The sequence below is a fragment of the Caretta caretta genome, chromosome 27, assembly GCF_965140235.1.
Source record: "Caretta caretta isolate rCarCar2 chromosome 27, rCarCar1.hap1, whole genome shotgun sequence".
Lineage (NCBI taxonomy): Eukaryota > Metazoa > Chordata > Testudines > Cheloniidae > Caretta > Caretta caretta.
The window spans coordinates 2723269-2745672 of NC_134232.1; the positions used below are offsets into that span (position 1 = coordinate 2723269).

The window sequence follows — 22404 nt, forward strand, 5'->3', positions numbered from 1 at the left end:
CCCACTCCGAATGGGCAAATCAGAATGATGGGGTTCAGAGTGGGAGGTCTGGAGAGACAGAAACAGTCAGGACGGTTTGGTTTTGAAAGCAGACAAAGAAGAGGGGCCATGATAGAAGGACACCAAACAATGTGTGGGACAGAGCAGGGGGATCAGGTGCCACATTTCACCCTGTCTGCTAATAAAATAGGGACAGTCAATGAACAACACACAATTAGCCTGAGGAACTCGCTGCCACAAGATCTGATTGAGGCTGAGAGCTTAGCAGGACTTGGTGTGGCTATGGTTAATGAGGAAGTCTGAAGTTGTAGTAGAGCTGATCCCATTTTCTTATAAGGGATATTGACCCCTCCTGCTTCAGGCCATTAAACACTAATTGATCAGGAAGTTATTCTGCAGCTGTTCACTGGAGAGAAGATTCTTGCACCTCTTCCTGGAGCAGCTGGTGCTGGACACGGCTGGAGACAGTCACTTGTGCTAGACGGACCCTGGACTCGTCCAGTCTGGCGAGTCCCATGTTCCTAGAAACAAATTCTAGTTCTTATGGTTGTGAAGAAAAGGCCCAAATGTGAGCTGAGCAATAGTGCCTGAGTCTGCAGACAGCCTGAAACCACAGCTCAGAGAGGAGGGAACTGCCCTCATTCATTGCAGTGGAGGCTTGGCCCTGGAGCCTTATGCCCACAATTCAGTGTTCACACAGAGTGAGGGACAGCCCTGCCCCTAAGAGCTCTCAGTCCAACTAGACAAGCCAAACAAAGGGTGGGGAAGTGGAAGGACCATTGTCCCCATGATACAGGTGAGGAAACTGAGGCACAGAGCTGGATGGGAATTTCCAAAGCATCTCCATGTTTCCCAGGGAGCCTGTAGCAGAGCTGGGACCTGAGCCCGGCTCTCCAGAGTCCCGGGCTAGGGCAGCCCTTCCTACCTGACCCCAAAGCACTTTATAAACACCAAGGAGTGAAGCTCACCACTCCCTCCCCTCCCCCTGCAGAGCAGTGAGGCCCCACAGTGCAGATGGGCCACCAGCACAGAGGGGAAGAGGCTTGCTCCAGGGCACCCAGCACATCAGCCCCAGACAGCAGGCTATGGGTGCTGGGTTCTGAGGGGGTCGCAGGAGGAGCATGTGGGGCAAGGAGGATCCTGGAATCTGCCTGTTTCCAGCCACTGGGATGGTCTGCTGCAGTCAATGGGACAACAGCCAGTGTTCTCCAGCAGTGAAGGATGTTGGTTTCCATCCCACCAAGTCACTTTCTGCAAAGCCTCTCCTTCAGTACATGAAGACCATATCGCCACGGTGTGGTACTGATATGCAGAACTGTAGTGCCCAGAGTTCTCATAGTGCCAATGTTATGAGTGGAAATCTTCACGGTGTGCAAGCTCTCTTGCAGGAAGTGGTACCTCAAGCATTGTATGTTCACTGTTTCAAGCACAGGTACAATTTAGTTTTTGTTGATGTGTGCAAAGGAAACAAACATGCACTGAATTTTTTTCCCTGTCCTGGAGAAATTTGTGTACACTTTTCTCTCTGGGTCAGCTGCACATACTAAATTCACAGCCATTCAAAAGAAAGTACATCCCAAAAATAAAGTCTTGGCATTGAAGAAGCTCTGTGACATTTGATGGGCATGCCAAGTTTCTGCTTGTAATGCTATGAAAAGGCAATTTCATGCATTCTTGTGACATTCGCAGAGGTGACAGGGCAGTAGGTGCACAAGGTCTTAGGTCAGTATTTGACTTTATTGTCTTCCTTTGTAACCTTTGATGGGAATTTAGGATGTGGATGTAAAGAGACCTTGTTGAAGAGCATTGTAAAGGAGGGGATCTGCCATCAAGACTCCAATCTCCCCAACCCTATGGGCCAAAGTTATGACAACTAAGAAGTCCGTCTTCATAAATAAACAGTAGGGAGCAGGTTACCATTGGTTTGAATGGAGGTCTCACAAGGTGGTTGAGAACCAGGTTAAGATCCCAACACGGAGTGCAGTATATAATGTGAGGGAAGAGTTTACACAGTCTGTGACGAGATGGAGTAGGTCCGGAGGCCTCCTGCTGGAGGTCTCGCAGCCCTGACTCACCCTGCCCCAGAAAAGAGTAGAAGAGAAGTCTTCCAGGCAGCCTAGAGTGGCTGCAGGGGAGCAGCCAATCAGAGGAGCTACTGGAGTGACCGATCAGGAGCCAGAAGGGCCATATAAAAGGAAGCAGCAGAGGCAGAGAGCAGTCAGTTGCTGCCTGGAGCTGGAAGAGGGAGAGCTGGGTGCCTAGCTGGGTGGGAGAGCAGCAGGATGATGGACAGATCAGTGTGGGCAGGCAGAGCCCAGAACCTAGCCAGAAAAAGCGAGGGTACCATAATGGGCCCTGCTGGGCTGGTTGAAGACTGAGCCCAAGCAAGGGCTGCTGAAAGGGTATTGAGATGGGCCCCTGTTGGGCTGTTAAGGAAAGCAGTGTCTCCAGGAAGGGAGCCTTGGTGCTACGGCCCCATATCAGGGCCAACAGAAAGAAGTAAAGACTGTATACCTAGAAGGGGGGACGGTGTGTGTGACTTGGCGGGAGGGCTGTGTCACTGAAGACCCACCAAAAGAACCATCAGCCAGGGGAGGGCTCGTGAGAGGAGAGTGCCACCCTGTTGTAAGAACTGAAAGGAAAGCAGGCTCACACTTGACATGAAAGGGGACTGAGCAAAAATGGAGAATCCCTTGACCAGGGAATGAAAGGCTGATATGGCGGCCAGGTGTACCTTGACTGAGCTGATCAATAACCCAGATGTCTTCAGCTCCAGCAGGTAATCTAGGATGAGGGAAAGGGGAACCAATTCTGCAAGTAAATAATGCAGGTTGATGTTTTCCTACTGTTTAATAGCACCAACTTCCCATCCATAGAGCAGGAAGCCTCTTCCCTGAGAACCATCCAGGAGCCGGGCTCTGAGGTGAAGTACTACTTGGGTTGGATGACACGTGCGACGCGCATCCTGAGACAGGAGACGAGGGATGGTCGGGAATGGAACTGAACTGGCCGTTGGACACAGAGCTGAAGCAGGTCAGGGTACCAAGCTTGCCCTGGCCAGGGAGGTGCTATGAGAATTACTTTGGCCTTGTCCTGCCTGACCTGTTCGGCACCCTTCGAATTAGGGGTGTTGGGGAAAGGCATAGAACAGACTCTTCTTCCACGGCAGAAGGAAGGGTGAGGGGAGGGGTGACCTAGGCCCCCCCTTGAACAGAAGCTAGGACACTTCCTGTTCCTGGAGGTGGTGAAAAGATGGATTTCTGGCCATTCCCATCTCTGGAATATGCTGTGGAGAACCTGCGTGTCTGGCTCCCATGCGTAGTCGTGGGAGAAGTGTCAGCTGAGGGCAATGGCTGTGGTGTTCTGCATGCCTGGGAGGTAGGCTGCTGAGCTCTGTATATGATCACTCTGTATGAGAGGAAAGTGATCAGGAACAGCCAGCATGGATTCACCAAGGGAAGGTCATGCCTGACTAATCTAATCGCCTTTTATGATGAGATTACTGGTTCTGTGGATGAAGGGAAAGCAGTGGATGTATTGTTTCTTGACTTTAGCAAAGCTTTTGACACGGTCTCCCACTGTATTCTTGTCAGCAAGTTAAGGAAGTATGGGCTGGATGAATGCACTATAAGGTGGGTAGAAAGCTGGCTAGATTGTCGGGCTCAACGGGTAGTGATCAATGGCTCCATGTCTAGTTGGCAGCCGGTATCAAGTGGAGTGCCCCAAGGGTCGGTCCTGGGGCCGGTTTTGTTCAATATCTTCATAAATGATCTGGAGGATGGTGTGGATTGCACTCTCAGCAAATTTGCGGATGATACTAAACTGGGAGGAGTGGTAGATACGCTGGAGGGGAGGGATAGGATACAGAAGGACCTAGACAAATTGGAGGATTGGGCCAAAAGAAATCTGATGAGGTTCAATAAGGATAAGTGCAGGGTCCTGCACTTAGGACGGAAGAACCCAATGCACAGCTACAGACTAGGGACTGAATGGCTAGGCAGCAGTTCTGCGGAAAAGGACCTAGGGGTGACAGTGGACGAGAAGCTGGATATGAGTCAGCAGTGTGCCCTTGTTGCCAAGAAGGCCAATGGCATTTTGGGATGTATAAGTAGGGGCATAGCGAGCAGATCGAGGGACGTGATCGTTCCCCTCTATTCGACATTGGTGAGGCCTCATCTGGAGTACTGTGTCCAGTTTTGGGCCCCACACTACAAGAAGGATGTGGATAAATTGGAAAGAGTCCAGCAAAGGGCAACAAAAATGATTAGGGGTCTGGAACACATGACTTATGAAGAGAGGCTGAGGGAGCTGGGATTGTTTAGCCTGCAGAAGAGAAGAATGAGGGGGGATTTGATAGTTGCTTTCAACTACCTGAAAGGGGGTTCCAAAGAGGATGGCTCTAGACTGTTCTCAATGGTAGCAGATGACAGAACGAGGAGTAATTGTCTCAAGCTGCAGTGGGGGAGGTTTAGATTGGATATTAGGAAAAACTTTTTCACTAAGAGGGTGGTGAAACACTGGAATGCGTTACCTAGGGAGGTGGTGGAATCTCCTTCCTTAGAGGTTTTTAAGGTCAGGCTTGACAAAGCCCTGGCTGGGATGATTTAACTGGGAATTGGTCCTGCTTCGAGCAGGGGGTTGGACTAGATGACCTTCTGGGGTCCCTTCCAACCCTTATATTCTATGATTCTATGATATGGTGGGCTATCCACCAGCTCCAGAGCTTTAGGGCTGCAGGGCACAAGGAGGGGGATCTTCCTCCTCCCTGCTTGTTGATGTAGAAGATGCAGGACATGTTGCCTTTCATGACCCAGTTTGCCTTGCCAGGATGAAGGGCAGGAATTGAGACAAGTGTTCCTGGTTGCCCTGAGCTCCAATGGGTTGAATTGGAACCTAGCTTCGCAGGCCATCCAGCTGCCCTGAATCATGAGTGTCCAGGTGGCTCCCCATGGTGACCGTGATATGTCAGTTGTTAGTGACTTATGGACTGGGTGACAGAAAGACGCCCGCACAGACGTTGAGTTGCACCTTCCACCAATGTAGGAAGTTCTTTACATGCAAGGGGACAGTTACCTGCCTGTCCAAGGAGTCCTTGCTCGGAGAGTAGATTCTTCTGAGACAACCCTGGAAGCAGCAGAGACAAAGCCTTGCATGATTGGTCACAAAGGCGCAAGCTGCCATATGGCCTGAGAGTTGAAGACAGTTCCTTATTGTGGTCCCATGGCTTCCCTGAATTGAACCTACCAGGCCTGATGAGGTCACAGCTGTCTAAAGGGAGGTTTGCTCTGGTTGGGGGCAGCCCCATAAACTGCAGCCGTTGTACTGGTACCAGCATGGATTTCTTTATGTTCAGCTGCAGGCCCAACTACCGGAACAGAGCAAGGGCCATGTGGGTGGAAGATGGCACTGTCTCGAAGGAACGGCCCTTGGGTAGCCAGTCATTGAGGGATGGGAAGACCAGCATGGCTTCCTCCCAAAGGTAAGCTGCCGCTACTACTAGGACCTTTGAAAATACCACTGGGGCTGACGATAGGCTGCAGGGGAGCACTTGGTACTGGAAATGGTCTTGGCCTATGGTGAAGCATAGGTATTTCTGATGTGAAGGGTGTATCGTTATATGGAAGTAGGAATCTTCTAGATTGAGGGCCAAAAACCAATTTCCTTCCTCCAGTGAAGGAAATATAGTCGCCAGAGTCACCATTAGGAACTTTTGAGGCTTTACGAACATGTTCAGCTGTCTTAGATCTAAGATCGGTCTCCAACCTCCGTCTGTCTTTGCCAGAAGGAAATATATTGAGGAGAACCCCCTGCCTCTGTGAGGGGAAGGGATCAGTTCTATTGTTCCTAGTCAGAAGAGAGAGGGAGGGAAGTGACAGAAAATGGATGGTATAGCCCGACATTATGACCTCTGAGACCCACTGCTCCATGGTGATCCATTCCCCAGCCTGGTGGAAATGGGCAAGGCAGTCCCCAAAGGGAGTGAGGGGGGGCTAAAGATGCATCTGTAAATCCAGAGGAGTGGAAGGACTCGAACCCTCAACCAGCCCATCAAAACTGCTGTTTAGATGATGCCTGAGCGGTTGTGGAGGGTAGTTGGGTGGCCCTCTTCCTCTGAAAGCTATGTCTTGATTAAGCAGTCTCATCAATGATTTAGATAATGGCATAGAGAGTACACTTATAAAGTTTGCGGATGATACCAAGATGGGAGGGGCTGCAAGTGCTTTGGAAGACAGGATTAAAAATCAAAACGAGCTGGACAAACTGGAGAAATGGTCTGAAGTAAATAGGATGAAATTCAATACGGACAAATGCAAAGTACTCCACTTAGGAAAGAACAATCAGTTGCACACAAACACAATGGGAAATGACTGCCTAGGAAGGAGTACTGCGGAAAGGGATCTGGGGGTCATAGTGGATCACAAGCTAAATATGAGTCAACAGTGTCATGCTGTTCCAAAGAAAGCAAACATCATTCTGGGATGTATTGGCAGGAGTGTTGTAAGCAAGGCACGAGAAGTAATTCTTCCACTCTACTCTGCGCTGATTAGGCCTCAACTGGAGTTTATGTCCAGTTGTGGGCGCCACATTTCAGGAAGGATGTGGACAAACTGGAGAGAGTCCAGAGAAGAGCATCAAAAATGATTAAAGGTCTAGCAAACATGACCTATGAGGGAAGATCGAAAAAATTGGATTTGTTTAGCCTGTAGAAGAGAAGACTGAGAGGGGACATGAGAACAGTTTTCAAGTATGTAACAGGTTGTTACAAGGAGGAGGGAGAAGAATTGTTCTTCTTAACCTCTGAGGACAGGACAATAAGCAATGGGCTTAAATTGCAGCAAGGGAGGTTTAGGTTGGACATTAGGAAAAACTTCCTACCTGTCAGGGTGGTGAAGCACTGGAATAAATTGCCTAGGGAGGTTGTGGAACCCCATCATTGGAGATTTTTAAGAGCAGGTTAGACAAACACCTGTCAGGAATGGTCTAAATCAGGGGTGGGCAAACTTTTTGGCTTGAGGGCCACATTGGGTTTCCAAAATTGTATGGAGGGCTGGTTAGGGGAGGCTGTGTCTCCCCAAACAGCCAGGGGTGGCCTGGCTCCTATCCGACCCCCCCCCACACTTCTCGCCCCCTGATGGCTCCCCCAGGACTCCTGCCCCATCCACTGCTCCGTCCCCTGACCCCACACCCCTGACTATCCCCTGCCGCCCCATCCAACGCCCCTGTTCCCCGTCCTCTGACCGCCCCGACCCCTGACCACACCCCGGACCACACCCCCAAACTCCTCTGCCCTCTATCCAACCCCTCCGCCTCCTTACCGCGCTGCCCGGAGCACTGGCTCAGGCCACAGCTCTGCAACAGCGGCACGCTGAGGCTGCGGGAGAGGGGGGGAACAGCGGGGGAGGGGCCGGGGCTAGCCTCTCCGGCCAGGAGCTCAGGGGAAGGGCAGGAGGGTCCCGCGGGCCATAGTTTGCCCACCTCTGGTCTAGATAATACTTAGTCCTGCCATGAGTGCAGGCGACTGGACTAGATGACCTCTCCAGGTCCCTTCCAGTTCTATTATTCTTTCTGGGGGGTTCCATGAGTCCATGGTACCTCAAGAACTGAGCAGGGTATGACCTCTGGGCAAAACCTATTAAAACCAGTTAATTCCCCTAGAAGGAAATTGTTGATCTGTGGAACTCCCAGCTCCAAGATCTCAGTGAGGGCAACAGCTCACCAGGCTCCAGGAAAGGGCCAGCCCCAGACGTGAGTGATAAGCATGGCACCTGCCCATGCACTGGCTGGCTGAACTGGCGTATCTCATGCTCCTGGCAGAAACCAATCAGTGACAGCCTGGGCTTATTTCCCCCAGAGGCATGGTAGGACCTGAGCCAGCGCCTGCTGAAGACTGGAAAGACTCCCCCAGCTTCCTTAACTTCAGCCCAAACCCTGGGGCCGGGTTTTCCACAGCCCAGCACTCTGGGGTTGGGGGTGATGAGTAGAGCCGAGCAAAACGTTTTCAGCAAATGTTCACCCCAAAATGTCATCGGGCGGGGCGGGACCCCCGAGCTATTTACAAAGATGGGTGGAACTCAGGTCAAATTCAGCAAATTTTTTGGCCCCAAAAAATAAAATGGGGGGGAAATCCCCAAAGTTGAACCAGTTCATTTGGGGGTTTGCTTTGAAATTGTGTTTCTTTCTGAAATTTAGCTAATTTTTTTTAAAAGCGTTTTTTATAAAAAACCTGAAAATGACCCAAAACAAAAAAATCACAAATTATTTGCAGGTCAAACACAATGTTTCAATTGACCTGGAATGAATTTTTTAAAATGTTTTGTTTGTGTCAGTGAGAAAAAATGAAACCCCTGAGCTTCAGTTCAAACGAAACACATTTTATACAATTTAGTTTATTGTTATTTTTCAGTTCGGCCCCAGAGGCTGCCCTACTCACCTCGCTCTGTGCTGAGCCCTCGGGTGGCTGCCCTGATACAGAACTCTGGGAAAGGGTCAAACCTTTCTCTGCAGCCTCTGGTGCTGGCCAGTGGGAGACACTGGTCCAGCTGCATCTGCAATTCCTCTGGCCCCCTGGCAGTGCCCAGGCCCCCATGAGAGTAGTGAAGAGCTGCGCTAGCCACACCAATCAAGCAGAACGGAGGAGGCAGGGCTGTGTGCTGGATTTAGGGATGCAGGGTCAGGTGTTTCGCTGTCAGAGGCAGAGATTCCAGGTCAGCAGCCAATTAATGAGAGGAACCGGAGAGTCCGATTCCATCCCTGGATGATTCGGTAACCGGAACCCTCCGTGTGCTGACTGAGAGCAATGGGGCTATCTCGGGCAGGGTCAGGAGCGGGAGCCAAGCACATGATCTGCCTGCAGCTTGGGGGAGCAGCTTGGTGAGGCCGGAGGCCAAGGATCAGGGGGTTAGTATGCAGATGGCTGGCGGAGGCTGGCCCAGTGAGTAAAGGGCTGGCTGCTGCATGAATGAATGAGGCGCTGTTCCGTTTCTGTGCTCCTTCTCCTCCCCAGCAGCTAACTGGTGTGATCCCTGGTACAGTTCACCCCTCTTCCCTCCCCCAGGAAATCCCCTAGGAACTCTGGCCAACCTCTTTCCAGCTCTTGGGACCTGATTCCTCCTAGTACTTGTTTGAAGGGGCACAAGGTGGAAGCAGCTCTCCCCCGGGAGCAGGTTGAGCCACACCGGAGTGCCCTCTGCCTAGGTGAATAGCGCCTGTGCACGGCCCTCTGGGACCTTGTTGAGTCACCAACAGCGTGCCCTTGTTGCCAAGAAGGCTAACAGCATTTTGGGCTGTATAAGTAGGGGCATTGCCAGCAGATCGAGGGATGTGATTGCTTCCCTCTATTTGACACTGGTGATGCCTCATCTGGAGTACTGTGTCCAGTTTTGGGCCCCACACTACAAAGAGGATGTTGAAAAATTGGAAAACGTCCAGGGGAGGGCAACAAAAATGATTAGGGGACTGGAACACATGACTTATGAGGAGAGGCTGAGGGAACTGGGATTGTTTAGTTTGCGGAAGAGAAGAATGAGGGGGGATTTGATAGCTGCTTTCAACTACCTGAAAGGGGGTTCCAAAGAGGATGGATCTAGACTATTCTCAGTGGTAGCAGATGACAGAATGAGGAGTAATGGTCTCAAGTTGCAGTGGGGGAGGTTTAGGTTGGATATTAGGAAAAAGTTTTTCACTAGGAGGGTGGTGAAACACTGGAATGGGTTACCTAGGGAGGTGGTGGAATCTCCTTCCTTTGAGGTTTTTAAGGTCAGGCTTGACAAAGCCCTGGCTGGGATGATTTAGTTGGGGATTGATCCTGTTTTGAGCAGGGGGTTGGACTAGATGACCTCCTGAAGTCCCTTCCAACCCCGATATTCTGTGATTCTATGACCTGGGACACAGGCCAAGGGCCATCAGCCCTTCAGTCTCCCCCTCCAGAAGCACGACTCTTGACTTCTAATGGACACTGACAAGACAAAGCTCTGAACATGAGACCCAAAGAAGCCGTGAGCCCCTTCCATCCCCAGCCTCCTCCCCATGAACAAACATTCTCCCCGACCCCACAGGGCCCTGCTGCCAGGACTGGGAGCCACAGGGTGGCTCTTGCTCTGTGGCATCTCTAGGCCCTTCATGCCCACCATGCCTCATGCCCAGGCTCAAGGACAGAGATAGGTGGGAGTGCAACAGTGAACCCTCCTGTGGAGTAGCTCAATATTCTCCCCACTTTGCAGATGGGTAAACTGAGGCACAGAGCCAAAGTACTTGCCCAAAATCACACAGTGACTCAGTAGCAGAGCTGGGAATTGAACCCGGGAGTCCTGACTCACAGTCCTCTGCTCTGTCCAACCCATCACACATCCTCTCCCAGGAGCAGATTACCTATGGTGTGTAACATTCTTGTTACAAGAACGAGGAGTATTTGTGGCACCTTAGAGACTAACAAATTTATTTGAGCATAAATACATTTGTTAGTGTCTAAGGTGCCCCAAGGACTCCGCATTCTTTTTGCGGAGACAAACTAACACGGCTGCCCCTCTGATTCTTGTTATAGTAACAGAACCTTGCTGCTGTGAGAGCAGCACCTGTGATGTCCTGGGAACAGCTCCCTTCAGGCTTTGGAACAAGCAAGGAAGTGACAGCCCCCGAGAACCCAGGCCAGCTTTTACACTCAGCCTGGGCAGGACTTGGGGGTGGTTTGGGACCTGCTGATGGATGCGGGGCAGGGCAGTCTGGGTCAATAGAGGGTCTGACCCTGGCTATCGAGTCTAAGGACCTTGACGTAAGCAGCTCCCAGTAATGTTGGCTATTCCTAGGTCCCACGGCCAGAAGGAGCATGTGATCATCCAGTCTGACCCCTGTATAGCACAGGCCGGAGACCTGCCCCACAGTAATCCCTAGAGCAGAGCTAGAAAACCAGCCCATCTTGAGTTTAAAACCTGTCAGTGACTGAGAACCCAGCCTGGCCCTTGGGAAATTGTTCCAGTGGTTAACTACCCTCACTCTTAAAAATATACACCTTTCCAGTCTGGATCTGGCCAGCTTCAGCCTCCAGCTGTTGGATGGTGTTACGCCTGTCACTGCTTGACTGAAAAGCCCCTTTGTTCCCCATGTAGCTACTTACAGGCTGTGACCAAGTCTCCCCTTAACCTTCTCTTTGTTAAGCTAAATAGATTGAGCTCCTCGAGTCTATCGCTAGAAGGCAGGTTTTCCACTCAATCATTCTTGTGGCTCTTCTCTGAACCCTCAGCAATTTTTCAACATCGTCCTTGAATTGTGGGCACCGGAACTGGGCACCAGATTCCAGCAGCGATTGCATCAAATACGCAGGTAAAAATAAACCTCTCTGCTCTCCCTGAGATTCCCGTTTATACATCCCAGGATGGCATTAGCCCTCTCAGCCAACGTGTGGCAGGGAGCTCATATTCAGCTGATTATCCAGTGCCAAACCCAAATCTTGTTCAGAGTCGCTGCTTCCCAGGCCAGAGTCCCCCAGTATGGCAGTTAGTCCTTCTTCCTACAGGTACATATTTACATTTAGCCGTATTAAAACGCATATCATTTGCTTGTGCCCAGCTTACCAAGCGATCCAGCTTCCTCTGGATCACTGACCAGTCCTGTGCATTATTTACCACTCCCCCAATTTTTGTGTCATCTGCAAATGTAATGGAAAGGAGCACAGGGCCAAGAACCAATCCCTGCAGGACCCTACTGGAAGCCGACCTGTTTGGTGACAATTCCCCATTTACAGTTACATTTCGAGACCTATCAGTTAGCCAGTTTTTTAATCTATTTAATGTGCGCCCTGCTCATTTTAGATCATTCTAAATATTTAATGAAAATGCCATGCGGTCTCAAGCAAATGCCTTACAAAAGTCTACGTATCTAGCATGTGCCTCGTCTTGTCACATTGGGATGATCCCAGATTAGACCCGTATAGGTCACCTCTTTGTCTGAAACATGGTGCCAGCAAAATAGAAATTTATGCGCAGCCCCACAACACCGAACCAGCCAGGCCGGCCCCCAGCGCCCGAGCAGCCCCACGATACCGAACCAGCCAGGCCGGCCCCCAGCGCCCGAGGAGCCCCACGACACCGAACCAGCCAGGCCAGCACCCGAGCAACCCCACAATACTTATTGAGGGCAGCCCAGCAGTCATGAGCTACTTTCCAGTAGCTAATCAGTGTGGGAAGCTGCAAAGGCCCCAGCAGCCCTACGCTAACAACCAGTCCGGCTAGCCCTGTGCTCCTCAGCAACCCGGCAAGAATAAACCAGCTGAGTGGCAAAGGTCACGGCAAGAGTGGCTGGTCAGGTGATGTGGATGGGGCAGGGAGTCAGGGTATTTTGGTGCTAGGCTTGGCATGACACCACTGAGCTGTGCGACCGCTGTCTGCTCAGATGGCTAATGGGGAGCGTGACCTGTCGCACCGCCCGAGGGGATTTCAAGGATTGACTCACTAATGCCAGCAAAATCAAGGGAGCAGCTGGGATGGGGGTGCTCGAGGAGTGCAGGATATTGCCAATAACACTGGCCTCGGTCCCATTCCCAGCTGGCTCCCTTGATTTTGCTGGCATTAGTGAGTCTGACCTTTGGGCCAAACAGCCCTGGCTAGCGTATAAAGCAGCAGGGTCAGGCACCTGTGTGGTGTAACTGCACCCGGGTCAGGGGCTGGCACCAGCAGGGCTGAGGGAGGGCAGGAGAGGGGTCAGAGTAAGCATAAGGAAAAGGGGGCCACCAAGCGATGTAAAAACACTAGCATGAAGTGAAAGGCTCCCCTGAGCCAGCGGAGTGAGTCAGGGTGGGGTGGGCGTTGTCTGGGCTCCTGGAAACCAGCTTTTGGCAGGTCTGCGGCTGTGCAGCGTGGGGGTCCTTCGGACGCAGCGTCTGCACCATCGCACAGCAGGGACCCTCACCAGGCCCTGCTCCATGCTCTGCAGAGAAGAAGGGCTGCTCCAGATCTGCAGCTTCCCAACAGGGGTCTGGGGCTACGGGGAGTCTTTCCACAGACATCGGTGGCACCAGATCCAGCCCCTGCACCATGGGAGAGCAGCAGCCACAGACTAGATTGTAGGCAGCATGCAGCTGGGGGTGGTGTAGGCCCAGTCCCAGGGCTTGAGCCTGCCTGGTGATTTAGTGGCACCTGGAATCTGCAACGCCCCTTCCCCAGGGGCCTGCAGCCACTGAGAGGTGCCAGCTGGATGATACCCTCATGCTCCAAGGCCTGCTGCCATCAGAGCCCGTCCCCGCCCCGGGGGAGGGAGGGGAAGCAGGGATCCTCGCTGAGGCAGAGAGAAGCAGCCCCAGCTGGCATGGCCACGCCTGGCCTTTTTCAGCCTGTGGCTGATTCCAGAGCACTTTGCCTGGCACCTCGGCAGCTCTTTGCTACCCACGGGGAGGGTCAGAGAGAAAGAACCTGCTTGGGGGGAAGCTGCTCTAACGAAACCCCTGTGGGGTCGTCAGCAAGGTTTGAACCTGGGGCCTCCAACCCTGCACCATAGACTCCACCCCCACACTAAAGGAACACCTCCATTAGCTGCTCACAAAAATAGGTTATTATTCTTCAGTGAATCAGCCAGTAGGGGACACCGAGACTCCTGTGCTGGGAGATTGAAAAGCCTTTTTGGAGCCTACTCCCATAAGCCCTCTACCCTGGGAGCCCCCCAGATTCCTGGCCGAGATCCAGAGCCAAGGGCTGGCTGGGTCTGTTTTGAGCAGGCTGGTGTAGTGGGGCTGTATCGACAGCGGGCAGGGGGAACCTCTGGGCATGCCGTGGGTGGTGTGGGATGAACACGTGGGGCTGGGGGGAGGCCTGGTGGGGTTCTGGAGTTTGGATGCCTGCATTCAGAGCTGGGCTCACTGGATCGCTCCATCACAGGCTGCAGCCTCCTGGGCCCAGAGTCTGTATGGACTGAATATGCCCGAGCAGTAACTGCCCATGACTGGCCAGGACCCATCAGCCAGTGGATTGCGACGGTCCCAGGGGCTCTCCCAGAGCACCACAGGGAGCAGGATCCCTGCCTGTCAGGTCTGTTCCCCCTTCAACGGATCAGTCAGCCCCAGGAGGAGGCTCAGTATGGGTGTGGTAAGTGCTGCAGGCCAAGGCACATCCTACCCAGCAGCCTGTGTGCCCCCAGGGCAGGGCCCAGAGCGTGGCGGGGGCCCCTAACAGGGGTGGCAGGTTTGTATAATTTTTGGCGGTGCCCAGAACATGTCCAAGTCCTCCCCCGACACATACACACCCCCCAGCCTCTGAATTTGCTGGAGCTCAGGCATCACGGGCCCATACAACTCGCCCCCCTTGCCTAGGCACCGTGTGCTCCAGCCAGAGTGACCCATGGGGGGCTCTGTCTTGGTGCAGGGGTTGGATGCAGCCACAGGAAAGGGTTCAAGGCTGGCTGTTTGCTGGAACAGAGTGAAATGGGCCCAGGCTGCTAGTCTCTGCACAGGGCTGGATCCCATCTCCCATGCAATGCAGGCAGGTGGGGTTTCAGCGTGGCCCCATGGCAGCGTCCACCCACACAGCAAGGCCAGGGAATTAACCTGTGAGAGTTGATAACTGGCTCCTGGTTACAGCAAACATGCTTTCTCCTCCTGTGCCCGAGTGAGTCTCCCATTCATTATGCATGAGCCCTGCCCGCGGGCTCCCATGTAATCTCCCCACCCGCCCCAGACCTGCAGGCCCCAGACTGTAATGGGCTACGCTAGGGGTTCGGCAGCTGGTGGGAGGTGCCAGGCAGCCCCAGAAGCCTGAGAGCTCTGGGGCAGCCCAGGATGGGTACAGCAGGGGCAGGGTGCCTCCCTGTCCCCCCGATCCCCAGGACATGCTCGAGGAGGGGTGCGGCACCAAGGATATGGCCCAGGCCCTGAGCTGTGATGGTGCAAGGCGCTGCTACACCGAATCTGGCTACACCAACCATCTCTTCCCTGGGGCATTTCTAGCAGCTGAGCCATGAAGCAGATTTTGCCCCCTCTCTGAAGAGGTCTTTGCCATCCACCCACCCCAGCGCGCAGGCCCTGGGCCCTCTGGCTCCCCAGCCCAGCCCCCAGCTGGGAATGCCTCTCCTCCGCCCCTGCCCGGGGGCCCGGGGAGCACTTGCAGCCCTGGGTGCAAGGCGCTGACAGAGTGGAAGGGGGATGCTTGTACAGATTCACTTACAGGGCTGCCTCCTCCTCGAGGCTCATTCCTGACCCTGGTGTCCAGCTGATGCTTCTGGACTTCTCCTCCCGCGCTCTGCCCCACTAACCTGCTGGGGTGGGTGAGTTCTGAAGCGACCGGCCTTGTGTCCCATCTGGGGCTGGGAAACCTCCCCTGCAAAGCACCAGGCTGCGTCTCCGCCTTGGCGCGACCTGCTGAGTGCAAAGGAGAGCAGACGCTGCAGCGGAATTAGAGTTCACCAAGGGCGGCTGGGCGTTAGCCGGCAGAGTGGGGTGAGTGGACTGGCCGGGCTCAGCTAGCGAGGGAATCAGAGCCTGCCAAGCCTGGGGGAATCCCCCCTGTGCCCCCAAACAGGTCCTTCAAGAACTCCCTGCTCCCACACCTTGGTGTTGGGGAGGCACTGCAGAAAAGCATGTGGATGCAGCAGAAGAGATCTCCCGTCACTGCTGGGGAAAAACCGAGCAGGGACAGAAAAGGGGTGGGGGATGGCAGCCGGGCCCTGCTCACTGCCAGCAGGAAAGGCATGTGGGGAGTGGGTCCAGGGGTGTGCTGGAGGTCAGCTCCTGACCTGCAGCCCCAGCCTGCATGCGCCAGGACCAAAACACATCCCTGGAGGGAAGGGGGAGCCCAAAGTTGAGAGGCTGCCTTGGGCAGCACTTACCTGACTGAGGAACGAGGGAGATGAAAGCTGCTAACACCCACTTCTGCAGGAGGCTCATGTTTGCCTCATAATCCCCCCAGGCTCAGCGTGTGCTGGGATCTGCCCCGGCTGGGCTCACGCTGCTCTGGAGAGAGACCTTCGTGCCCTTTCTTCTTCTTGTGGCTTCGCATTGAGAGGTGGGCGCGCTCTTCCTTTGCTTTCTTTTGCCAGATGAGGAGAGAGGGAGAAAATGGACCTTTGAAAACCAGCACAAATGGAGGGTGTGGGAGAGGAGCAGCAACTGGGGCAGGGGGTTCTAGGCTGCAGTGCCCAGAGGCTGCTAGTTCTCCATCCTGAGCCTGCAGTGACAGAGAGAAAAGCCCAACATTAGCAGGGCGAGAGGAGGAAAAAGGCAGAGGAGACACGTGAGCTGCTCAGATCCCTCCCTCCCTGCCTGCCAGCATCCTCTGAGCTCTCACAAGCACCTGCTCCAACCTACATGCACAATGCACCAGTGCAGGCAACCACAGCTGCTACGAGGCAGCCTCCACCTTCCCTGCTGCTCTGCAGGGCGGGAAGAACAGTCTCACGCACCCAGACCACCTCTGCCAGGGGCTTTCCCCCTCCCCAAACAGAGACGGGTCTCCCCCACGCTGGGTTCTGTGCCAGCTGTTTGAGAGGGACCTCTGCTGCCAGCACCCTGGTTTGTGTGGGGAGCTGTACTCATGCCTCTAACACGCCATCTCCAGGCACATCTCTAACAATACTGCTCTGCGCCCAGCCCAAAGCCCTGTGCCCACTTGAAACATTCAACCCTGCTGAAAACAGCCACCTCTGGGCTGGAGAGCAGCAGCCCACTGGACATGCTGGCCAAGGGACAACAGAGCAAAGCCCTGCTCTTAGGAAAAGCACCAAGGGAATCATTAGCAGCTGCGCAGGGCCCAGGTCTCACCCAAGGACACCCTCGACCCTACACACCTGCTGCCCACAGCTCAGCCTGCATGATGTAGGCTGGGGATTTTGAAGACCCCCTGCATGTCCCGGCCAGGGCTGCACGGCAGACTCTGTCGGAGGGTTCTGACGAGGTGCAATCTCTGACCAACAGAGCTGTTCTGGCAGAAGCCCCTGGGCCATGGCTTGTCTCGCTCGGGGAGCTGCGTCCCCATGTAGGACTGCTCTAGCTAGAGCCACAAAGTGCTCCTAGGGCTCCTAGCCCCGCTCTGCTGGGATCTGAGCCTAGGGCTCCAGGGAGAGGGGGCGTAACTGGCCTGCAGCTCAAACCACTGAGCTCCCGCTCCAGCGAACCAGCGTCCCGCCCAAGTGCCCAGTGCTAGGACACTGCTCAGCCATGGCTCAGGCCGCCCCAGGGAGTGCTGGGGGAGCGGGCTCCTGGCCATGCCGCAGCCACTCTGTGCTGTTATTGTGGCGCGCCCCAGGCCTACCGGGGAGGGACAGGGATGGCTGCACACAGGGGAGCTGGCCCCAGCCCCGCAGGGTGGAAGCTGGCTCTGCCTGTGTGGCAGAGGGGAGGGCAGGCGGGGGTCACTGCAGCAGGTAGCCTGAGCCCAGAGGGGCCCGGGAGGAATCCAGCAGCCATGCACAGAGCCATAGACTGGGTCACTAACTTGCTAATAAGTGGGGCAGCGGCCCAGGGCTGCCTGGCTGCAGGGCTCTTGCTGCTCTCCGAGCCAGTGGGCTGGCAGCAGGCCCAGGCTGAGTCAGGGACACCAGCGCCAAGGGCCCGGTCCAGAATAGGGCTCCCGTCACAGACTGCAGTGAGCTTTGGCTCAGGCCCCTGCCCCATTGGCCTCAGTGCAGTGACCCAAGCGCAAGGACCGGAGACGCTCCACCTCTGCCAGGGACCCCTGTCCACCTGGCTGCTTCCCCACTGGCCTGCCTCTGGGGGAGAGCAGCCAATCAGGGTGACTGCATGGGACAGGCAGATCCCCCTCCCCCAGGAGTGGAGCTTTGGGGTAGGGGAGGGGGGAGCAGAAAGACCCCAGCTGCTCTGCCCCTTCCTCCCCAACCCCTCCTGTGAGCAGTGGGGACAGGACAGTGCCTCTGCCCTGCCCCTGCTGCATCCAGGGGGGATGGGTGAGGTGAAGAGCACCTAGAGCTGGGGGGGCAGATGTGGGGCGGTGGGACAGACAGGGCTGGGAGGGAGCTGTGGAGCTGTGTGGGACAGGTGTAAGGCGGAGGGCAGACGTGGGGCTGTGGGGGAGCTGTGGAGCTGTGTGGGACAGGTGTAAGGCAGAGGGCAGACGTGGGGCTGTGGGGGCAGATGGGGGGCTGTGGGGCTGGAGCAGCAGAAATGATTAATGAGGTTGGGAAAAAGGTGGCAGATCTGCGCTGCCATGGGCCAGAACCCCCGGTGCTCTGGGGCTGCTGGCAGGATGCCCGCTGGGGCAGGGGCACGGGTGTGGAGTTCCCCAGCCAAGACCGATCAAACCCACAAGAGTCTCTTTTACAAAACAATCTCACGATTTTGGGGTCCGCCTCGGGATTGTTGAGCTGTTGAGGCTGGTGCCACCATTAGTGGGAGCAGGAGGGCCAGGCTGGGCGGTCTGAAGGAGCCGTGGGGTGTTAGGAATTCCATTGGGATGCAACAGGTGTTGGGTGCCTAAATCCCCTGGGGTCCTTTGAACATCCCAAACCCAAGCCTTGTCAGTCCCTCTGCCCCCATCCAAGTGTGCACGTCCCTCTTCAACACCAGGTGCTGGTACCTTGCACGGGCCTCCATGGGGGCTTCTTTACGATGAGTTTTTTGGGGGTTGTGAGCTTGTAATCCTGGAAATGTTGTGTCCTCCTTATTTTTGCTGGAGAGCCGGGAGACAGCTCAGCCTTGACTGGGGTGGTGGACTGGCGTGATGGTGGTGTATCACTGGTAGGAGAGCATTTAGCTTATTGGTATAGTCCTGTGTGACCTTGGGCAGTCGCCTAGTTGCTCTGTGCCTCAGTTTCCCATCTGTACAATGTGGTTAACAGCACAGCCCTGCCTCCCAGGGCTGAGTGAGGACAAACACCTGAACAATGCTGAGGTACGCTGGTGCTGGAGGCAGAGAAGTAGATCACACAGGACTTTTTAAAATATGAATAGCATGGATTCAAGGCTCTTCCTTATTATTTTAATCCAAGGTCTTTTTACAACAGTTATTGCTATTTTACTGACAAATATTTTGTAACAAAACTCAGGGGTGAGCAAAGAACAGAACAGAGAAGGGAAGGCCTGGGAAGAGCGCACCCGGAAAGAACGGGGAACGGCGAGCAACACCCCGCTTTCCAGCCACTCAGGCTTCATCAAAGCGTTCTTAAAAAGTCTGAGCCAATCTTTTCCAGTGCGTCTGGGATCCCTCCTCTCTGCAGCGGGACCTGTGCGGTAGTCTCAGGGCAGGCAAGCGGCTGAGCCAGGCTCCCGCCTGCGGAGGCAGGCTGCTGTCCCAGTGAAGCACTAGGAGTTGTTTAACTACAAACACCGTGGCTCGTTTTCAGCCTCAAAAATAAACTCAGAAAATTCTACCCCCAAATACCCACTGGAGTCCAGGAGCCCTTGAGGAGGGGTGAATGGGACACGACCCCCAGGAGCTGTGATGCTGCCCTGGGTGAACAGGCTCCCTGGCTAGCTGGCTGGGCATGCTGGAAAGGTCCCTGGCATATTGGTGTTGGAGGGGCAACGAGGGTGCGTTCCAGGGCACGTGGGGCCACAAAGCTTTCTGGCGTTTGGCTTGGCCATTGAGTAGCTGATGCTGCCGGCTGGGGTCTCAGCAGGATGCTGCAGGCGGTGATGGTTAGTCTCCGTCTTCCCAGGACACTCCCAGCTCCTGGACAGGTGGTTTTTAGAACACGAAATCTAACCAGATGAAAGAAGAGGAGGGTTGTGCCAGGTCCTGTTGGTTGGGAGACGCCCAGGGAACACCCAGGAAGCAGGTGGGGGCCATGACTCGATAGCTGGCGCTGTTCCCGCTGGATGAGCGTGGAGCCAAAGCCACAGCATGGAGCTAGGGGACGCTGTGCTGCTGGCAGTGCCAGCTTTCCAAGGGCATGAAAAACAGGTGCTGAGCTGAGCCCGGGTGGTCATTCAGGACCCTGAGAGTTTGGCCACACGCCAGCTCAGGTAACTACACTCCTCCTTATGGCAGCGTCAGCTGGATACAGCATCCTCCTTCACTTCCCGACTGGCGAGCAGTGTTACTGTGCACTGTTAACCAGCTGCTGCGTTCCACCCCAGACACGGCTGCATTGCAGGGGTGGGTGTCGCGATCCTTAGCTCTTCCTTACGAATCTCCCAAGGTGCCTTGTCAGCGTCTGCATGGTGCTTTGCAAGGATGTGCTGGGTTCCTTTACCCAACTGGCCACGCAGGAGGAGGGCCGGCTGCTGCCATAACGCTGTGGGGCGCTGCGCTCCAGCGCCAGACTCCTGGGGGGGAGAGTAGGGAACGGGGATGGTGGCAAAGGGCCTTTGTGGGGTTGGAGAGTAGCAGAGCAGGGGCGCGGAGGGATGAGGGCGAGTGCCCCAGCCCTGGCTACCACCAGCCAGCGTGCTGATAAAAGCCCTGTTCTGTGCCAGTCTCTCCCGGCGCGCCCCTCCCCCAGCATCTCCGGAGCGTGCAGCACACGTGGGACAGTTCAAAGCCTCGCAAAGAGCAGCAGCAGCTGCCTTGCATCTGCCCTTTGGACACGGACCATCCTGGCTGCAGGCTGGGCTGGAGCGGAGGCTCACTGAACGTGGAAACAGTCACCTTCCCCATCGCAACTGGCTGCAGCCCCAGTAGCCCTGCCTGGGAAGACACTGTCCAGGTGGGGTGGAGTGGGGCCAGCAGGAGAAGGGGATTCTCAGGGGCCAGCTGCTGGTCAAGGCCCCCAGCACCAGGCCCAGCAACCCCACATGCTGGGTCAGCCCCACTGAGCCTGATGCCAGCCCCCGCTCAGAGGTTACGTCATGGCTGCACTAGCCCCTCTGGGAGATGATGCTTTGCTGCAGCCGCACCCTGCTCTGCTCGCTCTGTCTGCAGGGGAGGGCGGCTTCATTGCTCTCTCCTGCCTGGACCCTGGCAACGGAGCCCCACAGGGCAGACAAAAGGCCCAGCTATCCCAGCGTCCCATCCTGGGCGGGGCAGGGCCAGGTGCTGCAGAACTAGGGGTCCAAAGCCCACAGCAGCAGTGCTGGGCCAAGCCCCCCTCAGAGGCTGGCTACTGTCCTGGAGGGGTGCACAGCAGGGGCCCTCTCCATTAGCGCTACAGCCATTTGAATCCCCGTGGGGGGCTCCATAGGGCCTGCTGCATCCCCCGGCTCCCCCTTATTGCTAGAACTGCACCTCCCACTCCAGCTGCTGCAACACAGCCTCTGGCTCCAGCAGACAAAGGTGAGCAGGGCCAGGCTCCAGTAAGCTGAGGGGGCACGGGGGGCTCAGGAAGGAATCCTCCAGCCGGCCCGACACATTGGGGGGTGCTTGCTCCCACCCTGGGACGCAGCAGTGTGGGGGGCCCGTGACCTCCTGCAGCATGGCAGGGCCCAGGACACCACACCTGATGGGATGTGGCCTAGCAACTCCTGTGTGCCTCTTCTGCGCTCCCCCAGCCCAGCAGCCGCCACCCCACCCACTGGCTGGGCCCCCCGGCTGCTGCTTCCCCCTGCTGGGGTCACTTACCCACTGTGCTAAGGGGGTGGGGTGGGGGGCTGTGAGCTGAGGGGAGGTATTCTAGCCTCCCACAGGAATGAGCCCCCCGTGCCCCCGCAGCAGTTGTGTGTAGCACCTGTGCAATGGTGCAGACACGGGCCTGGGAGCCACACAGAGAACATGCTGGTCCCACACCCGGGTCAGCCCCCTCAGGCCCCACCCAGCTTCGCAGGTCCCCAGGAACACCAGCGCACGTCCCCACACGGAGGTTGCAGCATGGAATAGTTTGTGGCGTTGTTCCCAGAGTCCATTCACCGAGTGTATTTCTCCCAGCCCCCAGCGCTGCGTGGTAAGACTCTGCCTGCTTTCCCAGGCTGCAGCACCGCTGCCAGACTGGCTGGGAACGAGGCAGCAGCTCCGAGGCCCAAATCCAGCAGGAAACCTGCCTAGCTTCCCTGGGGTGGTTGAACCAGTGAATTGAGCAGTTCAAACCAGAGGCCTCCCCCCAACCTCCCAATCTCTACCAGCTGGCATGGTCAGTGTCACTATCCCCATTTTACACTTGGGAAAACTGAGGCATAGAGCAGGGCCAAAACTTACCCAGCAGGGCAGGGGGAAGAGTTGGAAATAGAGCCCAGCTGTGCTGGCTTCCAGTGCAGGGCTCTGTCCAGAGCTAAACAAGGCAGATTCCTTTTATCACCACCACCACACAACAGTAACTAGTCAAGCCTCACCGCAGCCCTCCAGGGGCAGGGCCCATCAGCTGGATTTTCCTGAGGGAGAACCAGAGATACTGAGGGTTTAAGGGCCACCTTTAGTGCGTGTGCTAAATTACACCCACTCAGCCTCTACTGTGTGCATACAGATGTATACATATGCAATGCATGTGAGAGCGCGTACAGGTGTGTGCATGCAGACAGGTCAATGCCTTTGCAAGTCAGGGGTTGGGCCTATGCAGTTTAGCAGGTCTGCACTTCGGAAAATTTGTTGCCAAATGCCTGTCAGT

At 55.3% G+C, this 22404-nt stretch overlaps 1 protein-coding gene across 10 annotated transcripts in view; it reads right to left on the reverse strand.

Annotated features, from left to right (window-relative positions):
- Window positions 1–16412, reverse strand: part of ADAM11 (ADAM metallopeptidase domain 11) — a 52814-nt gene extending 36402 nt beyond the window's left edge. For 2 of the 10 annotated variants that reach the window (XM_075123555.1, XM_075123554.1), the window contains exons 1-2: window positions 15805–16256; window positions 15144–15337 (exon numbers count right to left, since the gene is read on the reverse strand). In XM_075123555.1, the coding sequence (XP_074979656.1) occupies window positions 15144–15337; window positions 15805–15862 (252 nt within the window). In that variant the 5' untranslated portion in view covers window positions 15863–16256. Of the gene's footprint in view, window positions 1–15143; window positions 15338–15804; window positions 16257–16282 lie in introns of those variants that run through there. The other 8 variants (XM_048829788.2, XM_075123553.1, XM_048829786.2 and 5 more) reach the window with 7 other exon arrangements.
- Window positions 16413–22404: the final 5992 nt, after the last annotated feature.